This window comes from Peromyscus californicus, unplaced genomic scaffold (assembly GCF_007827085.1).
Source record: "Peromyscus californicus insignis strain IS unplaced genomic scaffold, ASM782708v3 Scaffold_13__1_contigs__length_99412109, whole genome shotgun sequence".
Taxonomy (NCBI): Eukaryota; Metazoa; Chordata; class Mammalia; order Rodentia; family Cricetidae; genus Peromyscus; species Peromyscus californicus.
In genome coordinates, this window is record NW_026294424.1 from 58891824 (window position 1) to 58917137 (window position 25314).

General features: G+C 44.7%; 1 protein-coding gene across 1 annotated transcript in view; it reads left to right on the forward strand.

Annotated features, from left to right (window-relative positions):
• Fam114a1 (family with sequence similarity 114 member A1) overlaps nucleotides 1-11893 on the forward strand; it is a 70675-nt gene extending 58782 nt beyond the window's left edge. Inside the window, 4 exon segments of the mRNA XM_052734985.1 lie at nucleotides 142-281; nucleotides 3743-3815; nucleotides 8448-8501; nucleotides 10289-11893. Coding sequence (XP_052590945.1) covers nucleotides 142-281; nucleotides 3743-3815; nucleotides 8448-8501; nucleotides 10289-10408 — 387 coding nt within the window. The 3' untranslated portion in view covers nucleotides 10409-11893.
• Nucleotides 11894-25314: the final 13421 nt, after the last annotated feature.

Genomic DNA, 25314 nt, shown 5'->3' on the forward strand with positions numbered 1-25314 from the left:
GATTACATCGTCTAGGGATCGGGGTGTAGCTCAGTATTACAGTACGTGCTTAGCATTGTGCCCTTTTTTTTTTTCAGTGTGACAGGAATTTTTGAAAAGAGGCTGATTAGTGACTAATTCTCTTGTGTGCGTTCATTTCAGGAAGTGTACATGCTGTCCATCGAAAGCCTGGCTGAGGTAACGGCGCGCTGTATCGAGCAGCTCCATAAAGTCGCAGAGCTGATTCTTCATGGCCAAGAAGAGGAAAAGCCAGCTCAGGACCAAGCAAAAGTTCTGATAAAGTTAATGCCACTTTTAATTCTTACTTTTTTAATTGCGTGTGTGAATGCTCATGCCCGTGTGTGTGTGTGTGTGTGTGTGTGTGTGTGTGTGTGTGTGTGTGTGTATACATGTGTGCACATGTGTGTATGCCATTCAAAATGCACATATGCACATACTCCAAGCAACTGAAGATTTATATTTTCATGTCAACTGTTCCGTTACTCTATGGTCATTTTAAAATATAAGGACTCCCTTAGGAAATGTATTATACAGCAATAAATAATAATAATAATATAACATAGGAGTTTTTTATGAGATTTAAGAGGAGACACACTAAGCCAGGCAATAATGGCACATTGCCTTTAATCCCAGCACTCAGGAGGCAGAGGCAGGTGAATCTCTGTGAGTCTGATCTACAGAGTGAGTTCCAGGACAGCCAGGGCTACTTGGGGAAACCCTGCCTTGAAAAAAAAAAGAAAGAAAGAAAGAAAAAGGAAGCACACTAAATCATTCAGAGGTGTGAACAAGAGCCAAGTTTTCAAAGCACAGAACATTGAGAGAATTTCTTCTTTCATGCTACACCCACAGAGAAAGGATACTCTAATGTAACTCCTCAGCTACATGCACAAAAGTAGGCAGACACACACCACCCTTTTCAGAGATTTTACCTGGCCTGTATAGTCTGTTTTCTGGGCATGACAGCCACTAATGCAAGCCAGTTCTCTGCAGGCTGCATTTCTGCATCATACATTGTAGTTTATGTTCTTTAATAAACAGTTGTTGTTGTTATTAGTTTATCTAGTGTCATGCAAACACAAATATACATAAGTATATATATATTATATATATATATATGCACACACATGAAAACTGTGGAATCTTCTTGAAAATAGAAAACAGAGCTAAAAATAAGTCATTAACTATTATGTGTATAATTATATATAATAATGACATGGAATTTTAGCTGATGTTCAAATACCATGCCATTATTATTGAAACAAGAAAGTCAAAGTAGCCCCCAAGAAAATACATCAGGATACATACACACACACACACACACCTCACTCACTATCCGCATTTACCTTGCCAGCTCGCTAATTTTACTACATCTGACAAGGCAAATTATGTATTTAGAAAGAAATTATATATTATGCAACAATTCTAGAGAGATCATGTACTTTTTAACATACGGAAGGAAAAGAGACCGGCAAAACAGGAAGATTCTGAAGTGCTGAGGATGTTATCCAGGTACTGTTTTGTCTTTGCCATGAAGATTGAAAGGAGGAGGGCCGAGGCTCAGAAGTCCCAGGCGTGAATTCTTGTTCTTAGCACCTCTTGGCTCCCTGCCCTGTTTGTCCCGAGCTGCGCCGACCCCCAGCTGGTCAGTTCAGTGAGTGCTCTTCCGACTCCCAGCTGGTCAGTTCAGTGAGTGCTCTTCCGACCCCCAGCTGGTCAGTTCAGTGAGTGCCCTTCCACCCTCTGCCCAAGAACACACAGCATGGTTCTCTGTCGTCTCCTGGCCTGGCCCATGGTGCTTCCTACAAACAAATTTCAGGTGTATGGATGCCTCCACATAGTTCATCAAGCCTGATACTTAGGCCTAGGGGTGTAGTTTGGTGGCAAGCCTGGACTAATGCATGGGAGGTCCTAGGTCTACTCCACAGCAACATACAGAAGGAAGGGAGGTTGGGGCTGGGAAGATGGCCGATTCAGGAAACTGCTTGCTGTGTTCACCCGAGGAGCTGACTCCAATCCCCAGCACCCTTACAAAAAGCCAGATGAGGCTGCAGACACCTGTCATCTCAGAGCTGGAGAGGTGGAGAGAGGGGACCCCCCCGGGGCTGAACCTGCGAGTTTTCATGTTCAATGAGAGATCTTGTCTCAGAAAATAAGGTCGGACGCAGCTGGATGCAGCGGCACATGCCCTTAGTCCCAGCACTCAGGAGGCGGAAGCAGGTAGATCTCTGAGTTCGGGGCCAACCTGGTCTACAGAGTGAGTTCCAGGACAGCCAGGGCTGCACAGAGAAACCCTGTCTTGAAAATCCAATAAATAAGTTAAGAAGGTTGGGAAGATTTAGGAAGGCTCAGATGTTGACTCTGGCCTCCACACACATGGAAACACACACCTCCTTCCCCCAACATGTGTCGTATAAACATATATGCACCCACATACACACAAAGAAGACTCTGAATATGTGTGTTAGATAGAGTCCCTGGCTATCAAAAAAGAAAACAAACCTTTCACTGACTTTAGTGCTCTTGTAACATGTAAGATTTTTTAATCTGGAGCTATCATTTTTCTAATAGCATTTTAATCACCATTAAATCACACACTCGGGCTGGAGAGATAGCTTCATGGTTAAGAGCACTGGCTGTTCTTCCAGAGGACCTGGGTTCAATTCCCAGCACCCATATGGCAGCTCAGAACTGTCTGTAATTCCAGTTCCAGGGGACACAACACCCATAGCAAAATACCAATGTATACAAAAATAAAAATAAAAATAAGTCACACACTCTAATTGTTAGGACAAAATCAGACAGAACACACATTGTTTGGCAATTATATTGTTTTCAATTTTTGTCATCTGTGGTGTTAGGATCAACATTCTTACTAATATTGTCTTTCTTGCTTTATTTTCTTAGAGTAAAGACTTAGAAGTAGAATGGTCAAGGTAAAGTTCTAATTTCCAGATGTCCTAAAGACATTTTCTAGGGAATCATGATTTTGAGGCATGTAGTAAAAACGTAATCAGGATACAGAGAGAGGCTGGATATGCTAGAGCATGCCCATATTCCCAGCTCTCTGTAGGCTGAGGCAGGAGGATCTCCTGTAATTCAAGGCACGTCAGTCTGGGCCACATAATAACACACTGCTGGGAGGGGAGGGGAGGGGCTAAGTGCTCACTTAGTATATCCAAGACCCTGGGTTGTTTCCTAGGGCCAAAAAGTGTTCATGTGTGCGTGCGCGCCTGTGTGTGTGTGTGTGTGTGTGTGTGTGTGTGTGTGTGTGTGTGTGTGTGTGTGTGTGTGTGTGAAATGCCTGAGTTTTAATCCCCCTTCTTCGATTACTACTGTGTGTCCCATGCAGGTTACTTGGCAGGCTCAGTTTAGCCATTAGGTAACATGTGATTAAGTGCCTCGGTGAGCATCCATTATTTTAAGATGACCCAGATCCTGGAGGAAAGCCACCTGGCCTGAATTTCCAGTCCTATGAAAATGATGCTCAAGCTTGATATTCCCCTGCACATGGCTTTGACTCTAAAAGAGGGCAAATTAATTAGAGGATTATTCCTTAATTAAACTGGAAAGAAAACTGTGACCGGCAGAAGGTTGTTGAGGAAAACTGCTCATTTCTGTAGAGTGACTTCAAACTTACGTGCTGTCCTTTTGATGTCTTACTGAGTTCACGTCAATCATTGTCTCGAGGGTTAAGTTACTGTAGTTTATTGAAAACCCCCAAACTTCTTTTTCCTTATTTCAGATTAACCACAGCGATGTGCAATGAAGTAGCCTCCTTATCAAAGAAGTTTACAAATTCTTTAACCACTGTCGGGGTAAGAGTACAGTTTGGACCGTTTTCTTACTTTTTTTAGGGAAGTGGAGCTTTGAGGAGAAGTCAGGAACATGACACCTTTGGAGACAATGCCATACGTAGATCTGTGTCATGCTGTTTGCAAAAATCAGGCTGAGGTTGCCTCTCTAAACACCATCAGCCTAGGGTTCTCCTCTGTCTGGGCTGTGGACTTCAGTCTGCTGTCTGTATGTCTGGACTCCAGTCTTCTGTCTGTCTGTCTGAGCTGTGGACTCCAGTCTGCTGTCTATCTGTCTGGGCTCTGGCTCCAGTCTGCTGTCTGTCTGGGCTCTGGTTCCAGTCTACTGTCTATCTGTCTGGGCTGTGGACTTCAGTCTGCTGTCTGTATGTCTGGACTCCAGTCTTCTGTCTGTCTGTCTGAGCTGTGGACTCCAGTCTGCTGTCTATCTGTCTGGGCTCTGGCTCCAGTCTGCTGTCTGTCTGGGCTCTGGTTCCAGTCTGCTGTCTATCTGTCTGGGCTCTGGCTCCAGTCTGCTGTCTATCTGTCTGGGCTGTGGACTCCAGTCTGTTGACTGTCTGTCTGGGCTGTAGCTCCAGTCCGCTGACTGTCTGTCTGGTCTCCGGTCTTTTGTCTGTCTGTCTAGACTTCTGTCTGTCTAGACTCCAGACTTCTGTCTGTCTGTCTGGACTCCAGTCTGCTGTCTCTCTGTCTGGACTTCAGTCTTCTGTCTGTCTGTCTGGACACCAGTCTTCTGTCTCTCTGTCTGGACTTCAGTCTTCTGTCTGTCTGCCTGGACTCTAGTCTGCTGTCTCTCTGTCTGGACTCCAGTCTTCTGTCTATCTATCTGGACTTCAGTCTTCTGTCTGTCTGTCTGGACACCAGTCTTCTGTTTCAGACATCTGAGCTGTAGGGTGAGTGGTCAGATCTCTGTGGACCTCATTTTATTCATACATCAGAAGAATGGTGTCAAATGAAGGTTCCTTTCCATTACTTATTATCTATGATTCCACTACTCAAGAATCTTTTAATCTAATTAAATTTAAATATTATCACTCACTATTGCCCTCTCTCTTATAAGTCACATATGATAAGCGTTTCAAAAGAAAAACAGAATGTCAATTAACATCTAAGTGTTTCTGTTCTTAAGATAATAGCTTTGAAAAACTGCATTTGTTTCAATGTGTGGCTTCCGATTACTTATCCAGGTTGTCTTTTTCTGTCCTTTTCTGCCCCAGGTAGTCCTCGTGGGCTGGGAAGATGCCTTAGTAGATAAAGGATTTGATGTGTGAGGATGAGAATCTGAGTTCAGATCCCCAGAACCTGCCTATAATGTCAGTGCTCTGGGGGGAGACTAGGGCTCCCCCCGCCCCCTGGGCAAGATGGCTAGCTAGGGTAACCAAATTGGCTAGCTCCAGGTTCAGCAAGAGACCCTGTCTCAGTAAATAAAGTAGAGCGTGATTGAGGAAGACCCGACATTAACTTCTGACCTCCACACATACGTGCACACACATGCACGCACACCCTCACACACATGCAAACATGTGTGATCCCCCCTCCACACTACACACATACCATGGGGGTAAGAAAGCAGTCATATTATAAAGCCCCACCTTTGGGGACAAGAGGAAACCATTCCTCTTTAAGTTCCCTACTTCCCTTTAAAGTCCCAGATGCAAGATCTGATCCTTCCCAGAGACACAGGAGACAGGTTTTAGTTAGGGTATTTCTGATTGCAATGTACAGATTTCTGAGGATGACCAGAAGTCTAAAACCAGGGTTATGCTCTCTCCTAGGCCTCTAGGGGTGGGTTATAAATTACTCAGATAAATGGGGTCTTTATGGACAGAAGGCAGTCGAAGGCTGTGAACAGCTTTGGGGACCCAATGATAGAGCTCATCCGCACTCTCTGAAACACTGCTGAAGTATGTTTCTCCTTTCACATCCCTTTTTCCTGGGTGAGAGGTTTCGGAAAGACCCTTGGCGTGGTTCAGATGGTCAGATGTCCACTCAGCAGTGACTGGGGACAAGCTTGTGTCCTGCAGACTACCTAGCTGCTGTAGTATAACTGCACTTTAGGTCAAGAGCAGTCCTTCAAAGAAATCTGTCCCCACACTTCTGTTAGTGCCTCTATGAATGGAGGGTGAGCTACAGGCCACCAATCTATACTGCTGCCGGGAGTCTGGTTTGCTTGGCGGATCGTGGTCTTATCTAACTTTAGGCTTTCAGCAGTGGTGTGTCGCTGTCTGTAAGCAGAATGATGGAGAGGTGGAAGCCATTGGTATGACAGGCTGGATGAAGCACACTCCTATACTCCAAGTTACTTGATGACGAGCTTTGGTGGGAATGGTGGGTTTACACAGGGCTGGCCTCATCCATTCAGGTCCCCAACCTCTTCTGTTCCATTTCCTCACATTCTGTAGCTCACTAGCAGAGGAACCCAAGTCCCAGCGAAGTGACCATATTCGCCCGGGGCCTCTTCATTGATCTCACAGCTCCCCACAGCAGTCTATGGAACATCAGACAGATAACCAACTGTTTAGTGTCCCGGGGGTGTCTGTGGGTTTTATATGGTGTGTGATAAACAGACTTTCCTCCTGGAGTGGTAATGTTTTTGACAGTGTTCTCCTCTCCATGTACCATATCATACTCTAGCGTAATGCTTTCCAAACCTTACCATGCGCGTCAGCCACCTGGAGACCTCGGTCAGATGCAGATTCTTAGTCAGTCTAGGTGAGCTGAGGACAGAGACTCTGCATTGTTAATAAGCCCGAGGTGACCAAGCCAAGGTCTGTTCCTGAGCCAGGGTCTCCATTGGCTGAGCCACATTCCCAGCAGGTAGGTATGTGCTTGGACTCATAATTGTATACAGATACAAACACAGGTACAAACATTTTTGGTTTCGCAAAAATCAGCAGATGTGTTGTCCATTTGGAGACGGTGAAAGTTGCCATCTGAAAATGGAGCTTACAGGCATGGCATCACCACAACAAAGCCCGTCTACAGCTATGACGAATCGTTTGCATCTGTCATTGTTTCTGTCCTCTCAAACAGCCATTTTTCATAACTTGGAGCTAATGACTGTGTAGTGCTCTCCAGACTCTGTTTAAATTGCCCACACATCTCATTGACTCTGAAAACCAATGTCATTTTACGGCCCTCATTTTGATGATCTCTTAGAGGTTTATCGATAATCACATAAAGCAAATCCTGTGATGGATTTTTCTGGTTGCTTACTACAATGTGCGCGTTTTAGAAAGAGGTTCTCTCCCCCACCTCCCACAAGGCTCCATTGTGGTTTCCTCAGCAAGGCATTACCCTCTGTAGGGGAACGCCAATGAAGGGAGGCTTCTCTGGGAAGATATATTTAATTCATATGCTTTTGTTTGCCACCGAGCCTCCCAGGTACGGTGAGGGAGGGCAGCCCGCTACGATTGCCCCATTTGTGATTCATTGTTGGAGAAGGTTGGGCAGTTTCGACAGGGAAGAGTGCTGATTGACAGCCGAGTGATATACCTCAGGATAACGAGCGTCTCTGCCTTCTGGAGCACCTGAGACAGGGGTTTGTTCTCCATGCTTTACACACCCGTGTGCTTTTCAAACCTGATTCTGCAGATGTTTTTTGGAAGTTGTAGTTAAGAATGTTTTCACTTTATTGCCCTTCTGGTAGATAACATAGACCCAAGGCTTGTGTCTGCAGCTGACGTGGAGGAGGAAGGAAAGAGAGAACAAAGAAAGGACAGACAGAGTGGACTACTAGAATAAATAAGGGAGGGACTTAACCTGCCTGGGAATTTTGAGAAAGCCAAAATATGAAACTAAAATTGAAAAAAACAAAAAATGCTCAGGGCCTGGAGAGATGACTCAGTAGTTAATAGCATGTGCTGCTTTTGCCGAGGATCTGAGTTCAGTTCCCAGCCCCCACATAGAGCAGATCATAACTGCCTATAATTACAGCTCCAGGGAATCTGATGCCCTCTTCTGGCCCCTGAGGGCAGCTGCACTCACATGCACATATCCCACACCAACATATACACACATACACATAATGAAAAATAAATAAAATTCCTAAGAATAAAAATCTCAGTAAGCTATATAGATACCTTAATTAAAATGTGCATCAAGGCATGATACATGTCTGTAATCCCAGCCCCTGGAAGCATGAGGCAGGAGGATCATGAGTTTGAGGCCAATCTGGGCTACATAAAGACCAAAAAGACTTTTCAAACACAATAATCAAAGTCATGACGAATTCACTATCAACATTCTAAGTGTAGCTGGTCTGGGTGTAGGATGGTATCAGGCAAGTTGTGCCCATAGAAGACAGGATCCAATGGGTTACAAATTTCCAACAATTAAACAGATCTGAGTTTACTTTTCTAGCAACGTGAACTTACACAAATCGCTCAGCCTTCAGGATTGCTATTTCTTCACCTAGCGCCTAGGCTTATCACAGCATCAACCTCCTCCTAGGACTGCTGGTAGAATTAGAGATCACAGGTGCAGGAAGGTGCAGACACGGGTCTCCAGGAAGCACACACGTCTCTCCTTCCTCTCCCTAAGACATCCCTCTACAAAGCGGCGTCTTACATTTGATGAGCTAAGCCTTACGGTATGAGCCCCTAATCTGTCAATTTCTTACTTTCAATTTCACAGAGCAACAAGAAGGCGGAAGTCCTTAACCCCATGATCAATAGTGTGTTTTTAGAGGTAAGTAGTCCCCAGAGAGAAAAGTACTCCGAATCAAAGCAGATGTTGCAGCTCTGTTCTTTCTTCTTTCTCCCAGTCAGCAAGCGTTATCAAAATTCAAATCTTATCACCAACAGTCTCTAACAGTCTGTGCGTGTGTGTGTGTGTGTGTGTGTGTGTGTGTGTGTGTGCGCATTCTTGTAGCTCAGCCAGCTGTAAAGCCGCTGGCGGAGCAGCAATGCCTAATTTTCAAGAATTCCTGGTTTATAATAAAAGAAAATGCTAAGCTTGCAGGTTATTTCCTGCCACTGATTCCCCCCCCCCCCCCCCCCCAGCAGAGGCAGATTTCTGCTGCCAAGTTTGGCACTGTGATTATTGGCTGCAGTGGAGGATCATGGCCTCCTGGTGATTCTCGTAAAAACGGGCATTTCCCTTCATTCGCGATAACCTTTGGTGTAGCTGAAACTGAGTCCCAGGTTAGCGAAGATGCCACAGAATGTCTGCCCATTCAGCGACAAGGGTAGGATCCCCCATGGTGCTCACCGCCTGACCTGCCTGCTCACTTCACTGGATCAGCAACACAGATGGGAGGCTGTCCCAGCACGGCTGTGGCTCGGCCAAAAACAACCCCAGCAATGCAAGAGAGAAGCAGCCCAAAGTGCCTTCTTACTCGTAGAGCGTGGGCACCGTGTTCTGCCTGTGGCCAGTGGAGTGGGATCTTCCGATGGAAACCAGACTGTAAAACACTTGCAATGGGTAGCCGCAGGGCCGTGCAAGCAGATGCAGAGCCTGGGCAATGCACACACCATCATCTTCCCTCTTAGATGCCAACTGAAGGCTTTGGCGATCACAAAGGCATCAGGAATGCTGTCTAAGAACTGATGGCAGTATTGCTGGGAATTGTGCCCCTGGTTAAGCAAAGCGATCAGTGGACAAAGATTGCCAAAGTGGTGGCAGCAAGTGTCGTCTCGTAGGACACAGGCACACCATGGAGTGGAACCGACCAGAAGGGGCAGGGACTATAGGAACAAATCCAGTGGAACAGACACAGCTAATAAAAACACTGGAAGTCAAAGACAGAGTATATATAGTCTAAGAAAATCTACCTTCTGGAAAGCCGGGTGTAGTGCTGTACACCAGCACTCCTAGCTCTCCGAGATCTGAGGCAGGAGGATGGTAAGTTCAAGGCCAACACAAGCTACATAGTGAGACTCTCTCTCAATTCTCAGCCTCCTACCCCAAATCTCTGTCCTGGCTTCCAGATTAAAAGTTCACATTAGCACATTAATTTACCTTATTTGTGTACCACAGATAAGAGACCCAAGACTCACTGGCCCAGAAGAAATGTTCATGTTCTAGGTATCCTAAACTTCACCCATTCACCATGTTTACAATAATCTCTCCCAGTGTACTCTGTGCAGATCTTTCTATAAATCATCTGTGGTTTGGACTCTAGTCTCCTTTGTCCTGTGATTTCAGGGCCATAGGGTTGACCTGAGAAAGGGTGGATCATACTGGCCATACTAGGCCATGATGGATCTACACACACTCACATCCCTTAAATTGAAAATGATTTATCTCATTCTGAATGAAGTCCCTTTGTTAATTTACATAATTAAGACCCAGGCATACTCCATCCAAAACGATGTGTGGACATTTGCTACACACACGACCATTCTAAGAATTTCACGATGGTGTAGTCTGATGGTGTTCCCTCTCCTCAGATGAAAGAGAATGTTGTCAAACTGTGACATCCTTCAAAACTGGACTATGAAAATATCCCTCAGCTCCATTTTTCCTTCCTGCAGGGCTGCAATAGCACCACATACATCCAGGACGCCCTCCAGCTGCTGCTGCCGGTGTTACAGGTCTCCCACATCCACACCAGCTGTCTGAAGGCCGAGGAGACCCAGCTAGACTCCAGCTAGTGCAGTGGCAGCCGAATCTCTTCACTACATACCATTTAAAGGCGATGGTCTTCACCGACACAGGAGAGACCCCCCCATCTGAGGACACTACAAGCAACTTTGCACAGTTTTGCAAATACAGAGAGTTAACGTTTCTCTTAATGTATATTGCTGTTCTTATTGATAATTATATTTTCTGTATATTAACTTAAACTTATACTTGTTATATTGAAATTATCCTTCATTTGCAGTTCATTCACAAATACGTGTTTTCCTGGTCAAACATGCTATATTTAGAAGTTCATAGGGAGACCCTAGGTTTTTGTGCATCTTTGAAATGTCTACCTTTGAGTGCCCTATTTTTCTAAGACATGGCTTTAAGTCAGTTCTTATGCTGAACTGCATTTTGTTGCATAAATGTCACAAGCAAAAACAGCACTACTTATTTGGTTTTTTAAAAAGGATATAAATATATTTTTGTAGTCAGCCATTTTGTGACAAGATTTATTGAGCATCTACTATGTGCTTACCATAAAGGAATAGGACCTCACTCCAATAGAGACATGTTCTGAAAGGTGATTTATAATAACCCTTAATGTATTTTAGGATATTAAGATGTTTTCGAAACTGTAAAATGCTTGAAGAGCCAAGTAAATTGGTGGTTACTTAAAATGTGCTACCCCTTCAATTTATTACCATTTTTTAACCTCTTTGAACTTTTTTTTAATACCAAAATTACCTCTAGGGTAAAAATATGTATGAAAAAGGGTATGAAAAAATATTTATTTCTGAGGCAGGATCTATGTAGGCCAGGCTGACCTCAGACTCACAAAGATCTGCCTGCCTCTGCCTCCCAAGTACTGGGATTAAAGGTGTACAGAACCACGCCTGCCTGGCCTGAAGAAGTATTTTAGTTTTAGGGTAGATGATGGCAAAATTAGAAAGGTTGGATGTTTTCCAATAGAAAATAAAAGGGGTTTAGCATAGTAGAAGCCCAGACCTGCATTCCAAAAATACCGACTAAACCAATCACACACACTGTGGTGGCGAAGGGTAGAAAATACTGAAGTGTGTTGGCCAGGTGGTATGTTGATTCAGGGAGATGCCACGAAGACCTTGCAGCTAGCAGTGGCAGTGACATTGGGCTCTTTCCGAGCCGCACCTGTTCTTGGCAAGTTGGGATTCTGTGGCATGCTTCTGTTCCAGACCCTCACTGACATCCGTACCAGCAATGTCCAAAATAGTCATTCATATCAGTGGCTATCCCAGGGCAAATGATGCGTGTAGTCTTAAGAGGGAGAAAGTCCCTTTGCCTTTCTTTATTTCTGTGATAGAATCAATGGTCTCCATTCCCTGCAGGCCAAGTCGGTATTTGAATATTCTCAATAGCGTTTTTGTGTGTCTGTGTCTTGTTTCTCAGCTGTATGTCTCCTGAAACAACCAAATAAAAACATAAGGACAATTTACTTGCAATCTAGAAAAATAAAATTCTCTTTGAAAAATCAAGTAGAAGGTTCATTTCTCCTTTTCTGACATCTGGCATGTTGCTGATATTAAGTATGTTGGTGATTAACTGATAACAATGTCACATTTACCTTTATGACTTCTATAATTCTTATGTATAGAGCGGAAGAAAAATCTAGATCTGTACATTTGTTCACATCAGATGGGTTTGTACATTAACTAGAAATATGAAAGAAAAACAAATGCCTCAAAGGAATTCTACCCCCAGACTTAGTCTCTCAGCCGTCAGCACTGCGGTGGTGGCTCAGCAGGCAGAGTGTTGAGAAAACACAAGAACCTGGGTTCGGGTCCCCAGCACCCATGTGAAATCTGGGTGCACACCTATAATCCCAGCAGGGTGGTGGAGCCAGGAGGACCCCCGGGGCTCACTGCCAGGCAGTCTAACTGATCGGTGAGCTCCAGCTTCAGTGAGAGTCCAGGTCTCAAAAGAAAATAACATGAGCAGTAGAGGAAGACGGCCAAGGTGGACCTGTGGCACAAGGTTCTGCACAAATATGTGTGTACACCATATACCTGAAAGAGAAGTTCAAAACACTCGGTGGTGTAGCTGGAAGTTTTCCTGTGTCCCACCCAGTCTGCAGCCACTCAGACCCATGTAAACACACAGAGGTTTATATTAATTATAACTGCTCAGCCATTAGCTCAGGCTTACTACTGACTAGCTCTTACAATTAAACTCAGCCCATTTCTGTTAATCTATATATCACCACGTGTTCCATGGCTTTACCTGTGTGCCATTACATGCTGCTCCCTGGATGGCAAGCTGGTGTCTTCTGACTCAGCCTTCCTCTTCCCAGAATTCTCCTTGTCTGTTTATCCTGCCTGGCTACTGGCCAATCAGCATTTTATTTATCAACCAATCAGAGCAGCACATTCATAGCATACAGAGTAACATCACCCATTATGGTAGTGTACGCCTATAATCCTAGCACTCAGGAGGTAAGGCAGGAAGATCAAAAGTTCAAGATCATCCTCGGCTACATAGCAAGTTCCAGGCCAGCCTGGGCTACCTGAGACCCCGTCTTTAAAACACTGCCTAAACATCCATTTAGTGTACAGCAAAAGTTTTAATTATAAAACAAAATAAAAAACTTTAAAATAATAGGTAACTATTTCTTAAAGTAAGCAACATTATTGACATTTCCTTTATTTATCTTTTAATGAAAAAAATAACCAAGTTGCCAAGTGGAGACACGAACTGAAAGTATTCCCTGATCCATGGTCTGTGAATTAAACAGTTGAAGAGAGATAATCATTGACTGTAGACCCATTGTCTAGGATTTCTCTCTCTCATTACTGGTTTGTTTCCACCACCACTTTGAAATAATAGCTGCTTTGCTTTGCTTTAAAAGCTGTCAAAACACATGATCCAGACCTGGGGAAATGTGAGTCTGTTATTGAATGAATGATTTAGCAGGCTTACCATGGAACTTCAGTATTCAATAATACTTTACATAAACTGAATTCATTGCACTGCACACAATTACCCTGAACAAGCAATGCCAAATTTTGCATCAAGTACAAAATAAATTCTGATCTAAATATTGAATATAACCCTGTGCCTGTGCCTTATTAAATAAAAAGCATCCAAACCGTGTTTCAAATTCAAAGCAAAAAGCATTCAAGAAAAATTGCTTTGGGGTATATCGATACATATAGATCTGAAGGACAGAGTCCCAAATCTTAAAGGACAGGCCTAAGTTAGCATTCTCTCCCACTGAGAATAGGAGTATGTGCTATTTCTGGGTCTCACACAAGCTCAGAGTTAAAGGAGCAGCGTGACTCTCTGAAGCCGTGACGAAAGGAAGCTATACACATCAACAAGGAAATGGCACACCCCAGATGCAGAGCAAGAGGGACCAGGAGTGTGTGCACACTTATGCATCCCTGCAAAGGAATGGCACACCCCAGATGCAGAGCAAGAGGAACCAGGAATGTGTTCACACTTATGCATCCTTGCAAAGGAACAGCACACCTCAGAGGCAGAGCCAGAGAGACCAGAAGTGTGTTCACACTTTTGTGTCCCTGTGCCCATAATACCCAGCAGAAACTACTTAAGGGAAACAGTTTTCTTTGGGTGCAATTTCAAAAGATTTCAGGCCATCCTGATGGAGGAAATAGAGTGAAACTGGGCAGGGTGTGGCTGTGGAGCATGTGGTGGAGGCTGTTCATGTCACTGCAGACCAAGGGAGTTGAGAGTCTCTTTCAAAGCCCCTAGTGGCATGCTTTCACCAGCCAGCTCTTCCCCTCCACAAACCACACCTAAAGCTTCCAAGGCCTCCCTCACAAAATGAACAAACAAAAAAACCACGTCACCAACCGGGAAAGGAACACAGGTCTGGGGTGGGAGGCAGACTTCAGATTCAACCCAACCTAAGAAAGAAGCATCGACAATGTTCTGGCTGAAGGGACGCACAAGTGACTGGATCGAGCCCCAGTGCAGGAAGCAAACATCTTCTTGTGCTGTGTAGGAATCCCCTGCCCCAAGGTGCTTATCATTCCAGGGAGGCACCGTCTGCGCAGGCTGCCCACATGGTACTTGCTTGAGAAACAAAAGCAGACAGAGTCTGTTCAAATTTACAAAATTTTGAAATTATCATGGGATTTCTCTTTGTCCTAAAACGAAAAGTGCTGTGTGTGTGTGTGTGTGTGTGTGTGTGTGTGTGTGTGTGTGTGTGTGTGTATGTGTGTTCGCACGTGCTCACAGTCACACACGTGCTGAACAGATGAGGTTGGTCATGCTACACTCCTTCCAATGGTATTTAATTTTTTTTTTTTTTTTTTTTTTTTTTTTTTGGTTTTTTCGAGGCAGGGTTTCTCTGTGTAGCTTTGTGCCTTTTCCTGGAACTCACTTGGTAGCCCAGGCTGGCCTCGAACTCACAGAGATCCGCCTGGCTCTGCCTCCCGAGTGCTGGGATTAAAGGCGTGCGCCACCACCGCCCGGCTTATTTTTTGAAAGCAATTACTCTACAGGACCAAACTGGGGTTTTTGTTTGTTTGTTTTGCCTTTTTTTTTTTTTTTTTTTTTTTTTTTTTTTTGGTTTTTCGAGACAGGGTTTCTCTGTGTAGCTTTGCGCCTTTCCTGGAACTCACTTGGTAGTCCAGGCTGGCCTCGAACTCACGGAGATCCGCCTGGCTCTGCCTCCCGAGTGCTGGGATTAAAGGCGTGCGCCACCCCCGCCCGGCTTGTTTTGCCTTTTGATAATGTAAGAAATTGCCCTTTGATCCTCGTCCTAAGCATGCCCTACATTCTGATGTTCAGATCCCGGGTTCAACTTGGCTCCTTAAATTACCGTGCCTCTACAGGCACTTCAGGAAAGATCATGCTGAAAATCCATCTTAGAAAATGGCGATTGGGTTCTGGTTTTGTAGTTGATTAGAATTCATAATGCCACAGGAATGGCTTCAGAAGGGCCGTGCTTCACATGAAAGACAATAAATGAGGTGTTAGCCGTGTGTTTTATCTTCGGAGCTATCTCACCCGACAGACAGGTTTGTGTTTGTTTTCTGCATGTCCGCCCACACTGAGTGATCTTCCAGAATATCTGCCACTAAACAGGTCGGAAGAAAGACTTCATTTTCTTCATTTCTTATCTTCCACCCTAAACATAAGGAGTTATTGCACGCTTTGAATGCACAGCCTTTATGGTCAAATTATGACAACCCAATCAGTGAGGATGTATTGATGTTGTTTCTACCATTTTTAGTGTCTGGGGTCATCATAGATTGGGTATAGAGACTGACGGCAGAGGGTTAGAATTTTGTGTTGAGATCTGAACTAAATTTACCTTTGTCTGGATCACAGAGGATTTTTCTCTGCATGAGCTGCTAGCCAAAGAGCAATAGGATTATGTCAGCCCGTAGTGACCGCAGCTCACCTGACTGGCCTGCCTCTTGCATTAGTCTCAAAGGACGTTTAACCTGAAAAGAATAATGTGTGGATGTCTTCAGTGCCTTCACTGAGTGTAGACATTTGGAGTGATTTTGAGCTGATCTGTCTTCCTGCCCTTCGTGTTCCACAAGCAGGCTTCTCGGATGCCATTTGGAAGAAAAAGCCAGTATAGACGCCAAGGCCAGATGGGTGAAACCTTGGCACAAAGCAAAGCCAAGCTCTGCCTTTGAGTCCTTGCCATCTTTATCCTGTTTCTCTAGCAGGATTTTTTTTTTAACAGCCATTAAATACACAGCTTCCAGGACCAGTTTTTTTAACGCTCTCTTTTCCCCATTTATCAGAAAACCATGCACTCAGAACTTCAACCGTGATCATTAGTGTGTACATACTGTATGCTGGGCTGTGTGCTCAGTGCTTAATACATGGTTCCATTACATATTCACAGTGAACCAATTGGGCAGATACAGATTACAATCTCTGCCACAAGAACAAAAACATTGAGACCCAGACAAGTTATGTAACTGACCCAGAGCTGCATGAGTAATGACAGAGCCGGGATTCGAACCCAGGTCAATCTGACCTCACTAGCTAGCGTTTTGAACTACTGTATGCAACCACCCAAGGAAAGAGGAAGGTCTTAGGGAGAGCTGAACGCTCAGGTTCACAGGCTTAACTCTCTGAAGCCCTGGATCGGCGTACAACCGAAAGCTTTAATTGTCGGCTTTCCTCATTTTCACGTAGCTGAGAACAAACAGGAACTAGAGAGACCAGACTGGAGCATGGGCAGTTATTTGGTCCCGGGGTGGCTCTCACCACAGGTTTTTTTTATCCTTTCACAGACATTTAAACCAAGCAGCTTAGCCGTCCTGTCTCCCAGGTGCCCTTGACAACATGAAAACCTCTCCATCTCCTCTTCCCTCCCTGCCCCCTTCTCCAGTGCCAGGGAAGTCAGTCTGTAATCAACACAACCCCTGGGCATTGAACAGCTACTGACTTCCTGGACCAGGGCAGTTTTGAATGCTCTCCCTGCCTTGGAGATCCCAGCCTTGTCTAGACAAAATTTAAGCTGTATCTTCAACACTGAGTTCCGTAAGATTTTGAGAAACATCCTAAAAAAGAAAAGGCTGGCTGATCCCTCCTGCCCCCTGAGCTTGGCACTGCTACCAGACACCATGGCAGCGGTGGCGGTGGTGGTGATGGGGGGGGCGGGTGATGTTGATGACTGATGAAATGACAGCGGCCAACTTGTTACTTCCGGTGTTTCAGACACCTGACAGGAGCACTCTGCCGCCCATCTTATCTAATCCCACACACCAATCTCTTAAGATAGCTACCATTATTACTAGACCCATTTACAGATGAAATGCTCAAGTCAGAGAGATAAAAAAAAGAAATAAGCCGGGCGGTGGTGGCGCACGCCTTTAATCCCAGCACTCGGGAGGCAGAGCCAGGCGGATCTCTGTGAGTTCGAGGCCAGCCTGGACTACCAAGTGAGTTCCAGGAAAGGCGCAAAGCTACACAGAGAAACCCTGTCTCGAAAAACCAAAAAAAAAAAAAAAAAAAGAAATAAGCTGCCTATGATTATCCAAGTAGTAACTACAACAGCAGGGACTTCTAGCCCAGCCATATAAAAAAAAAAAAAGATAGACAGAGCCCGAGGACAAGCCGATACTTGACAATAAAACAGAATATTTGGCCAGGCGGTGGTGGCGCACGCCTTTAATCCCAGCACTTGGGAGGCAGAGCCAGGCGGATCTCTGTGAGTTCCAGGCCAGCCTGGGCTACCAAGTGAGTTCCAGGAGAGGCGCAAAGCTACACAGAGAAACCCTGTCTCGAAAAACCAAAAAAAAAAAAAAACCCAGAATATTTGTTGCTTTGTTTCCCCATTGGCTAAGCTCTGCTTCTAATGACCCCTGAATGCCCCCTCTATGTCCCAGAGCCTCAAGCAGAGTGATTGTTCTACACTGTCCCTGCCAGTGCCTTGGAGCCCAGGAGATGGCAAGTCACCTACATGTCCCATTCTCCTTCATTGTCCTCATGGTGTGAACCTCATGTTGAGTGACCCATTGTTCACTGAACACTCAGATCATCTTTTGTTGACAGAGAAGCTGCCACATGAAAGTCTGCCATCTTTGAACAAGGTGAGGAGTGGGGGACATGTTCACTGCTGGGAACGGATACAGGACAAGAAAGCAGATGAACTCCGAGACACACTCTGCCCTTTCTCTGTCGGTAAAGAGGCGTTTGGTACTAGCGAGCATCTTGGGGATGTTTTTCCACTGCATGGCCTCGTGCTCCCTCCACCATTTTTTTCAGGTCTCTGTTCGAAAGCCTCCTGTGGGCACATGCCTGTAATCCCAGCAATTAGGAGGTATAGGCCGGAGGATCAGGGGCTAAGATCATCCTCGGCTGCAGAGAGAGTTCAAGGCCAGCCTGGGCTACATGAGACCTTGTTTCGAAACAATAACAACAAAGCCTTTTGAAGGAAGCACCTTCCCTGCTCACTCTTCTTCCCTTTAGGGCGTATCCACGTAACATCCTGTAAGTCGTACCTGCGTTTACTCTCTTCCACTGGGCGTGGTTCCCACACGTGAGCATCTCTCATCGCTTTGCTCTCTGTCATATTCCCAGCACCCTACTTAGCACTTAATTGGCCTTCAGTGAGTTTTGCTTTGAAGAATTCACCCTTGGAGGCACCTGTCAAGACTTCCAAGTGGGATTAACTGTAGTGAAAATTAGGTTAACTGTGGCATGTTGTGAAACTATTTTTTTAAAAAAAAAAAGAATCAGAAGGTGAGATGGCTTTCTGTATTGTTGAGTTGCTGGGTGGACAAGAAGCTTTAGGTTACTTATGTAAAATAACATGTATGCGTGTTCAAAACACATTGCACACAACACACAAAACTATAGATAAAAAGCCATCAACAGCGCTAGAACCATAGGTCCAAGGGAATGGGACAAGTGGATGAGAAGGCCAGAATTGACACAGTCATCCAAAAAGATTCCAGCCCTGTTTGTAAATTAAGTTAAAACTTTTTAAATGTCAATTTTTAAAATGGGTGTAAGTGTTTTACCCGATGTATGTCTGTGCATCACATGCATGCCTGGTGCTGGAGGAAGTCAGAAGAGGCATTAGATCCTCTGAGAGTGGAGTTACAGACAGCTGTGAACTACCATGTGGTTGCTGGGATTGAACCCGGGTCCTCCGGAAGAGCAGACAATGCTATTAACCACTGAGCCATCTCTCTAGCCCCAAGTCATTAAAATGTTTTAATAAAAATGTATTAATGGTTGAATTATATAAGTACATTTAAAAATCAAAACAAGAGTCTAAATTGTTTCTCACGGGGAGATGAAATGATAGACTCTCGCCGGATACAAAAACCAAGAAATACACAGGTTAATTTTCATGAGAAAAGACAAAAAGTATCTGGGGATGTCTATGTCTTGAGTTTCTTATATGTTTTCAGGACAGATGTTGGTAACTACGCAATCTCCCTTTGATTTTTTTCAGGCTAGTGCAAACAGTATTCTAAATGCCTAACTCTAAAGATAGCGATGATTTAAACGGAAAAACGGCGAGTTCTGTCTCATTGGAAAAAGACTCCAACGGCTTCAGCCAGATTTCCTCTCCAATCGTCCTTCTCAACCCGAATGGTTCTGGGACCCATCACAACTACAGAAACTTCTGGAGAGAAATGCCAGGCAAATGAATTGAGTCTGTGGTTTGGAGTTACTAGCTTGATGCCCAGATGCAGATCATATTTGCAAGAGACAGTTTACAATCTGCTCATCTCCACAAATGCAGCACAAGGGCATTTAAATCTCCGTGTCTGCCACTTCTGCCTCTCTCTCCCTCCAAATTGATTGAAAAGCTGTAGACACAATGTGTCGGGGTTGAATGGATCCCAGTCTCTGCTCTGCTCCACAGCTCCATTTCACCCAAAGGAGAACAATAAAAAGGAAGCACACGATGAACCAGAGTCCTAATGACCTCCCAGAACCAGAACATAGGTTTGTAAGTTCCTTGGCAGAGTCCAAACCATTTGGTGCATATAGAGAGGTATGGGATCATTTTGGCCATTCTGTGCCTTTTAAAGTACTTTGGGAACTACTTAAGGCTTGGAAGTACTTTTCCACTTTATTGTCAAAGTAAAATCATCCATCACTACAATGGAAGTCATATTCCCAACCTACCCAGTTCACTGGCTCAATGGTGCTCTGAATGGTTGCCAAGTGGTCTTGGTCTATTCTGTAGTCTATGAGGTCATAGCAAGGCCAGAAAGATCAGATAGAATTGTTATAATTCAATTCCTAATTATCCATCAGACTTTCATTGCTATCAACAAAAATCAGACAGAAACAACTTTAAGTAGGGAGGACTTATTTGGGCTCGTGGTTTCAAAGGGTCCTTAGGGTGTTGGCCCTACACACAGGGGCCAAACATCATGGCTACAGGACAGTGAGAGAGTGCAGAACTGTTCACTTTATGGCTGCCAAGAAGCTGGTCCATCCTCTCCTTTTATTCCAGCCGAGCCACTACCCCACAGCATTGTGCTGCTCACACTCAGGTGAGTCTTTACCTTTCAGAAACACTACCCCAGACACATTCCAAAAGTGTGCTTCACCGATTTTAAATCCAGTCCAGTGGACAGTTCTACCCATCACAGCGGGCTTTCCCTCCGCATCTCTTTTAAAACGACATGGTCTCTGGCAAAGAATGTAGAACAAAGTTCCCCAAGAGAAGTCATGCACAACATAACACATTTGCTTGCTGAAGAGCGCCCAGTCTGCCGCTCTGGCTGGTCATTTCCACCTGAATCTGCTGCAGAGACAGAAGTCGGCCCAGTCGCTGCCAGTGCATCAGTACCAAGTGGGAATACGCATCAAATGGTCTGAAATTGGCAAGCTTAAAGAATGAAAGGCTCATTGATTTTTAAGAGCAGGAATAAAGCCCTCCACGTATTGCATCCAAATGTTGCCTCTTTGGCTTCTTTGAAGTAGTCCCACTTTAAAGCTGAAACTGAAACAAATTAAGTTCAGGAGAATATCTATTGATTTTTATGAACCTGTGCTTGTCACTCCTTTAATTACAGATCTATCTAGTCAGTCTACAGACGTATTTTGAAAGTATTTTTATGGGGCTGGAGAGATGGTTCAGTGAGTCAGAGCTCATAACTGCTCTTACAGAGGAACGGAGTTCAATTCCCAGCTCCCACACTGGGCAGCTCACAACTGCCTGTAATGCCCGGTCCCAGAGATGCAACACCCTCTACAGGTACCTGCAGTCATGTGCACATCCAAACACAAAGATGCATAGTTAAAAACGAAAAAAAAATTTCAGAAAATAGCCAGCCGGTGGTGGCGCATGCCTTTAATCCCAGCACTCGGGAGGTAGAGGCAGACCGATCTCTGTGAGTTCGAGAGTGAGTTCCAGGAAAGGCGCAAAGCTACACAGAGAAACCCTGTCTCGAAAAAAAATTCTAAAAATATTTTAACATTCTTTGACAATTTCATACATGTATATAATATATTTTAATCATATTCACCCCCATTATTTACATCCTTATTATCCACCTCCCACTCTCTCCAAATTCTTACCTTTTACTAATAGTTCCTATAATACTTTCGTGTCTTTTTATTATTTTTTAATTTATTTATTTTTTAAAGATTTATTTATTTATTATGTATACAGTGTTCTGCCTGCATGTATGACTGCAGGCCAGAAGAGGGCACCAGATCTCATTACAGATGGTTGTGAGCCACCACATGGGTGCTGGGAATTGAACTCAGGACCTCTGGAAGAACAGCCAGTGTTCTTAACCTCTGAGCCATCTCTCCAACCCCTTTATTATTTTTTAATTACTGTGTTTAATTAAGGCTGTTAGCATGAGCTTGGGCATAGCGTTATTTGCTGGACCACAGGGATCTTGCTAGTGACTGCACCACAGGGGAAAGGTCTCCCCCCTCTGGCAGCCCTTAACTGCTCGTAGCTCCTCAGTTAGGGGTGGAGTCACATAAGCCCCTGCCCCCCATCTGTGATGGAGTGTTACCAGCTCAACCGTGTCCGGGTCTTGAGTCTACAAACATTTATTGCACGTGTTATGCATTTCCCCAGGTAAAGCGGGGTTTCATTTGAAATTTCTCTTATACTTCTCTTATCCAAAATTAAGTTCTTGGTCTGAGCAAAGAAATCTGGTGGACAATGCATGGCCTCCACAGCCACCACCACCAATGTGCTGATGACACCCAGATTCCTACCTGGAGCCCAAACGCCACTCTTGGCTTCCAGCCTTTATATCAGCTTCCTATCAGACATCGGTATTTGGGTTTCCCACTGGACTTAATCTAAAGATGACCAAGTCCAATTCATCATCTCCTCGGTCTCATATTCTGTCTTAGTTGGAAGCCTAGTGCTCCATTTTCCAGAACCCTTGCTACTAGATGGGTGCCGTTCCTCACTCTGATCACCAAGTGCTGATCACTCTGATCACCAAGAGTTCCAAGTACTGTCATCACTTGCTTCTCTTTTTTCTTTTTTGCATTACCTTCCACCCTATTGCTTTAAGCTTGTTTCACTTTTTCTTCACACACACACACACACACACACACACACACACACACACACACACACCCGTGAACCAAGGTAATAGACACCTGCTGGTCTCCGTACAGGGCTTAGACCCCTTCTAATCCATCCATAACAGCAATATCAGCACACACTAAGGGTACTAATCTGACTTTCTCTGATTAAAGTCTCCATGGGCTCGTGCCAGGATTCAGGAGCTTTCCCGTACACACTGATATTGGCAGCCTGGACCCTGCCAATCTAACAAGCACTTACGTCAATTGCTCCCACAAGACTCAAATGAGAAGAAACCTGCAGAAATCCTCACCAGTTACCCATTGCACTATGCTGCCTCTCCCTTCCCTACAGTACATTGTAACCCATGCAGCTGTGGCCATGCTGTGCCTAGACCCTTCAAGAAGCCCATTTGAATCAAAAGATCCAATAGTATTGACGTCACTCCCAAAAGCAGGACAGTATCTTCAGCGTGAATGGAATTGTATTTATATGGCTGTATTTTTCTAAATCTGGCTATAGTGTGACCCTAGTAGGCTAGATGGAATTCCCCAAGCCTTCCAGTGTCTCAATACTCTTACATCATTGATTTAAAAATTGGTATTTAGGGACAAGTGGGAAGAAAACAAATATAATTCTCTAGGATATATGTTTACGTCACCCATAAGAAACGTATTTGTCCATAACTGCAGAGCCTTCCCATGCCCTTCAGATTGTTGTCATGCACTGGGGCTCTCAGAGAGCTGGGTTTAAGGAACATCTCTGCGCCGAGTTGCACAGGGAAACCTTGTGCAGGTGCACCGACTGGCAGCAGCTGAGTGGGGATGTTCTCTCACTGTAATCTGGCTTCCCTGCAGTCCAGTAACCTTTGGTGTAATAAATCATTCTTTCAGCTGTGCAGCAGCACTTCAAGCCTGCCTGCTTAATCTTTAATTGACTAAGCAGTTACAAGCCCAAATTATACCGCATAAAAAATATTGCAATAGATCACAATATTGTCAAGTTTTCCCCTAAAGAACTCTGACATTCTCGAGCGTAACAAAAGACCACATCTCCCCTATACGTTAATTACTGCAGTGTCCTTGGAATAGGGAGTAGCATAGTAATCATTTACAAAGGGAACACACTTCTGTCTTCTGAATGTTAGAAGCCCACATATGTGTTCATGGTGTGTGTGTGTGTGTGTGTGTTGGAGGACACCTAAGCCTGGCTGAAAGATCCCATTTTTTTGTGTGTGTACCACGTGATTTTTTTTCTTAATTATTTTCTTAATGCATCTGTATGTGTGATGGCAGTATGTGTGCACGTTTGCATGTGTGTGGGCGCATGTGAGGAGTCTTTCTCGAAGTTCACTGGACAACGCATGGCATCGGGAATCTTTCTAGACCATTCTCCACCTTAGTCATTGAGGCAGGGTCTGTTCAGTGGAACCCAGAACCTACCATTCCAGCTAAGCCTCACTAGCCAGCTTGCCTTGGGGATCTCCTATCCCTGTTCTCTGAGCCCTGGACCTGCAGGTGGGCCGCCACCCCCACCGAGTACTTCCCTGTGTGCTGGAGATCTGAACTCTGATCCTTAAGCTGGTGCTGCAAGGGTCTGGCTGGCTAAGCCGTCCTCCCAGTTCCTTCTCACCCTCCCACGTCTACCACGTGCAGGCGTGGTTTCTTTCCCCTTGACCAGCTCATCCTTTGAGGATCCTTTACCTTACCTGTGTCCCCTCCTCCAGGAAACCCTTCCTCGCTTCTGCTACCTCAATTTAGGTGTTCCTGGAGTTCTTCGTTAATAAGCAAAAGTACTTTTTTGTGTCAGGTACTTGTACTGGGTACTCTAATGCAGTCCCTTAAGAAGCTAAGATCCAGGGCTGGAGAGATGGTCCGTTGGTTCAGTTATGGTACACGTACTTGCTGTTCATGCAGAAGACCCAGGTTCAATTCCCAGCACCAATATGGTGGCTCACAACCATCCACAACTCCAGTTCCAGGGACTCCAACATCTGTCCTCTAGGGCATTGCATGCATGTGGTGCACAGCCATATGTGCACACAAAATAATAAAAATTTTTAAAAAGAACCTAAGATCCAAGGTGGGGGGGGGGCTAAGATCTAGCCACTCCATTTCAATTTACAGAAGCCCCAATTACTGACTTTTTCATTTTAATTTTAATTTATTTTGAGACAGGGTGTCTCTACATAGCCCTAGCTATGGACTCTCTGTGTAGACCAGGCTGGCCCTGACCTCACAGAGACCTACCTATCTCTGCCTCCAGAGTGCTGGGATTATAGGAGTGCGCCACCACACCACCACAGCTGACTAGCCATCCCTCTTCAAACTACGTTAGTAGCTTGAATTACTTATTCCTTATTTGACTGCCTGCAAAAGATAGGTCTTATATTAACAAGTGGGTGGGTAAATAAAAGGCCTCCTCTTTAGCAATAGATCAACAATCAAAAGAAACCCCACTTAAGATTTTAGTATGTAATAAATTTTTCACTAGAAAGAAAAAAATACTGGGCCTGGAGAGATGGATCAGCGGTTAAGAACACTAGTCACTCCTGCAGAGGACCTGGGTTAGGTTCCCAGTACTCACATAATGACTCACAACTATCCCTAACTCCACCTCCAGGGATCTGACTCTCTCTTGGACACCAGGCACGCATGTAGTACACATATAGGTAAAACACTCACGCGTGTAAAATAAAATAAAATCTATTAAGTAACCAGATCGGAATGTTAGGGTGAGAAAAGACATTCCATGATGCTCAGCTACCGTGGTGGTAGTGGTGGGAAGCGAACGGTGGGGGAAGGTGGGATGTCACATTGGCTTTGCCAGGGTTCAGGTGAACCAGTTTGGATGGCTACACAGCCATGGCTCGTGCAGCTTGCTCCTCAGGGATCTTCCTACTGTTCCCCCACCCCATGCACGCTGTCC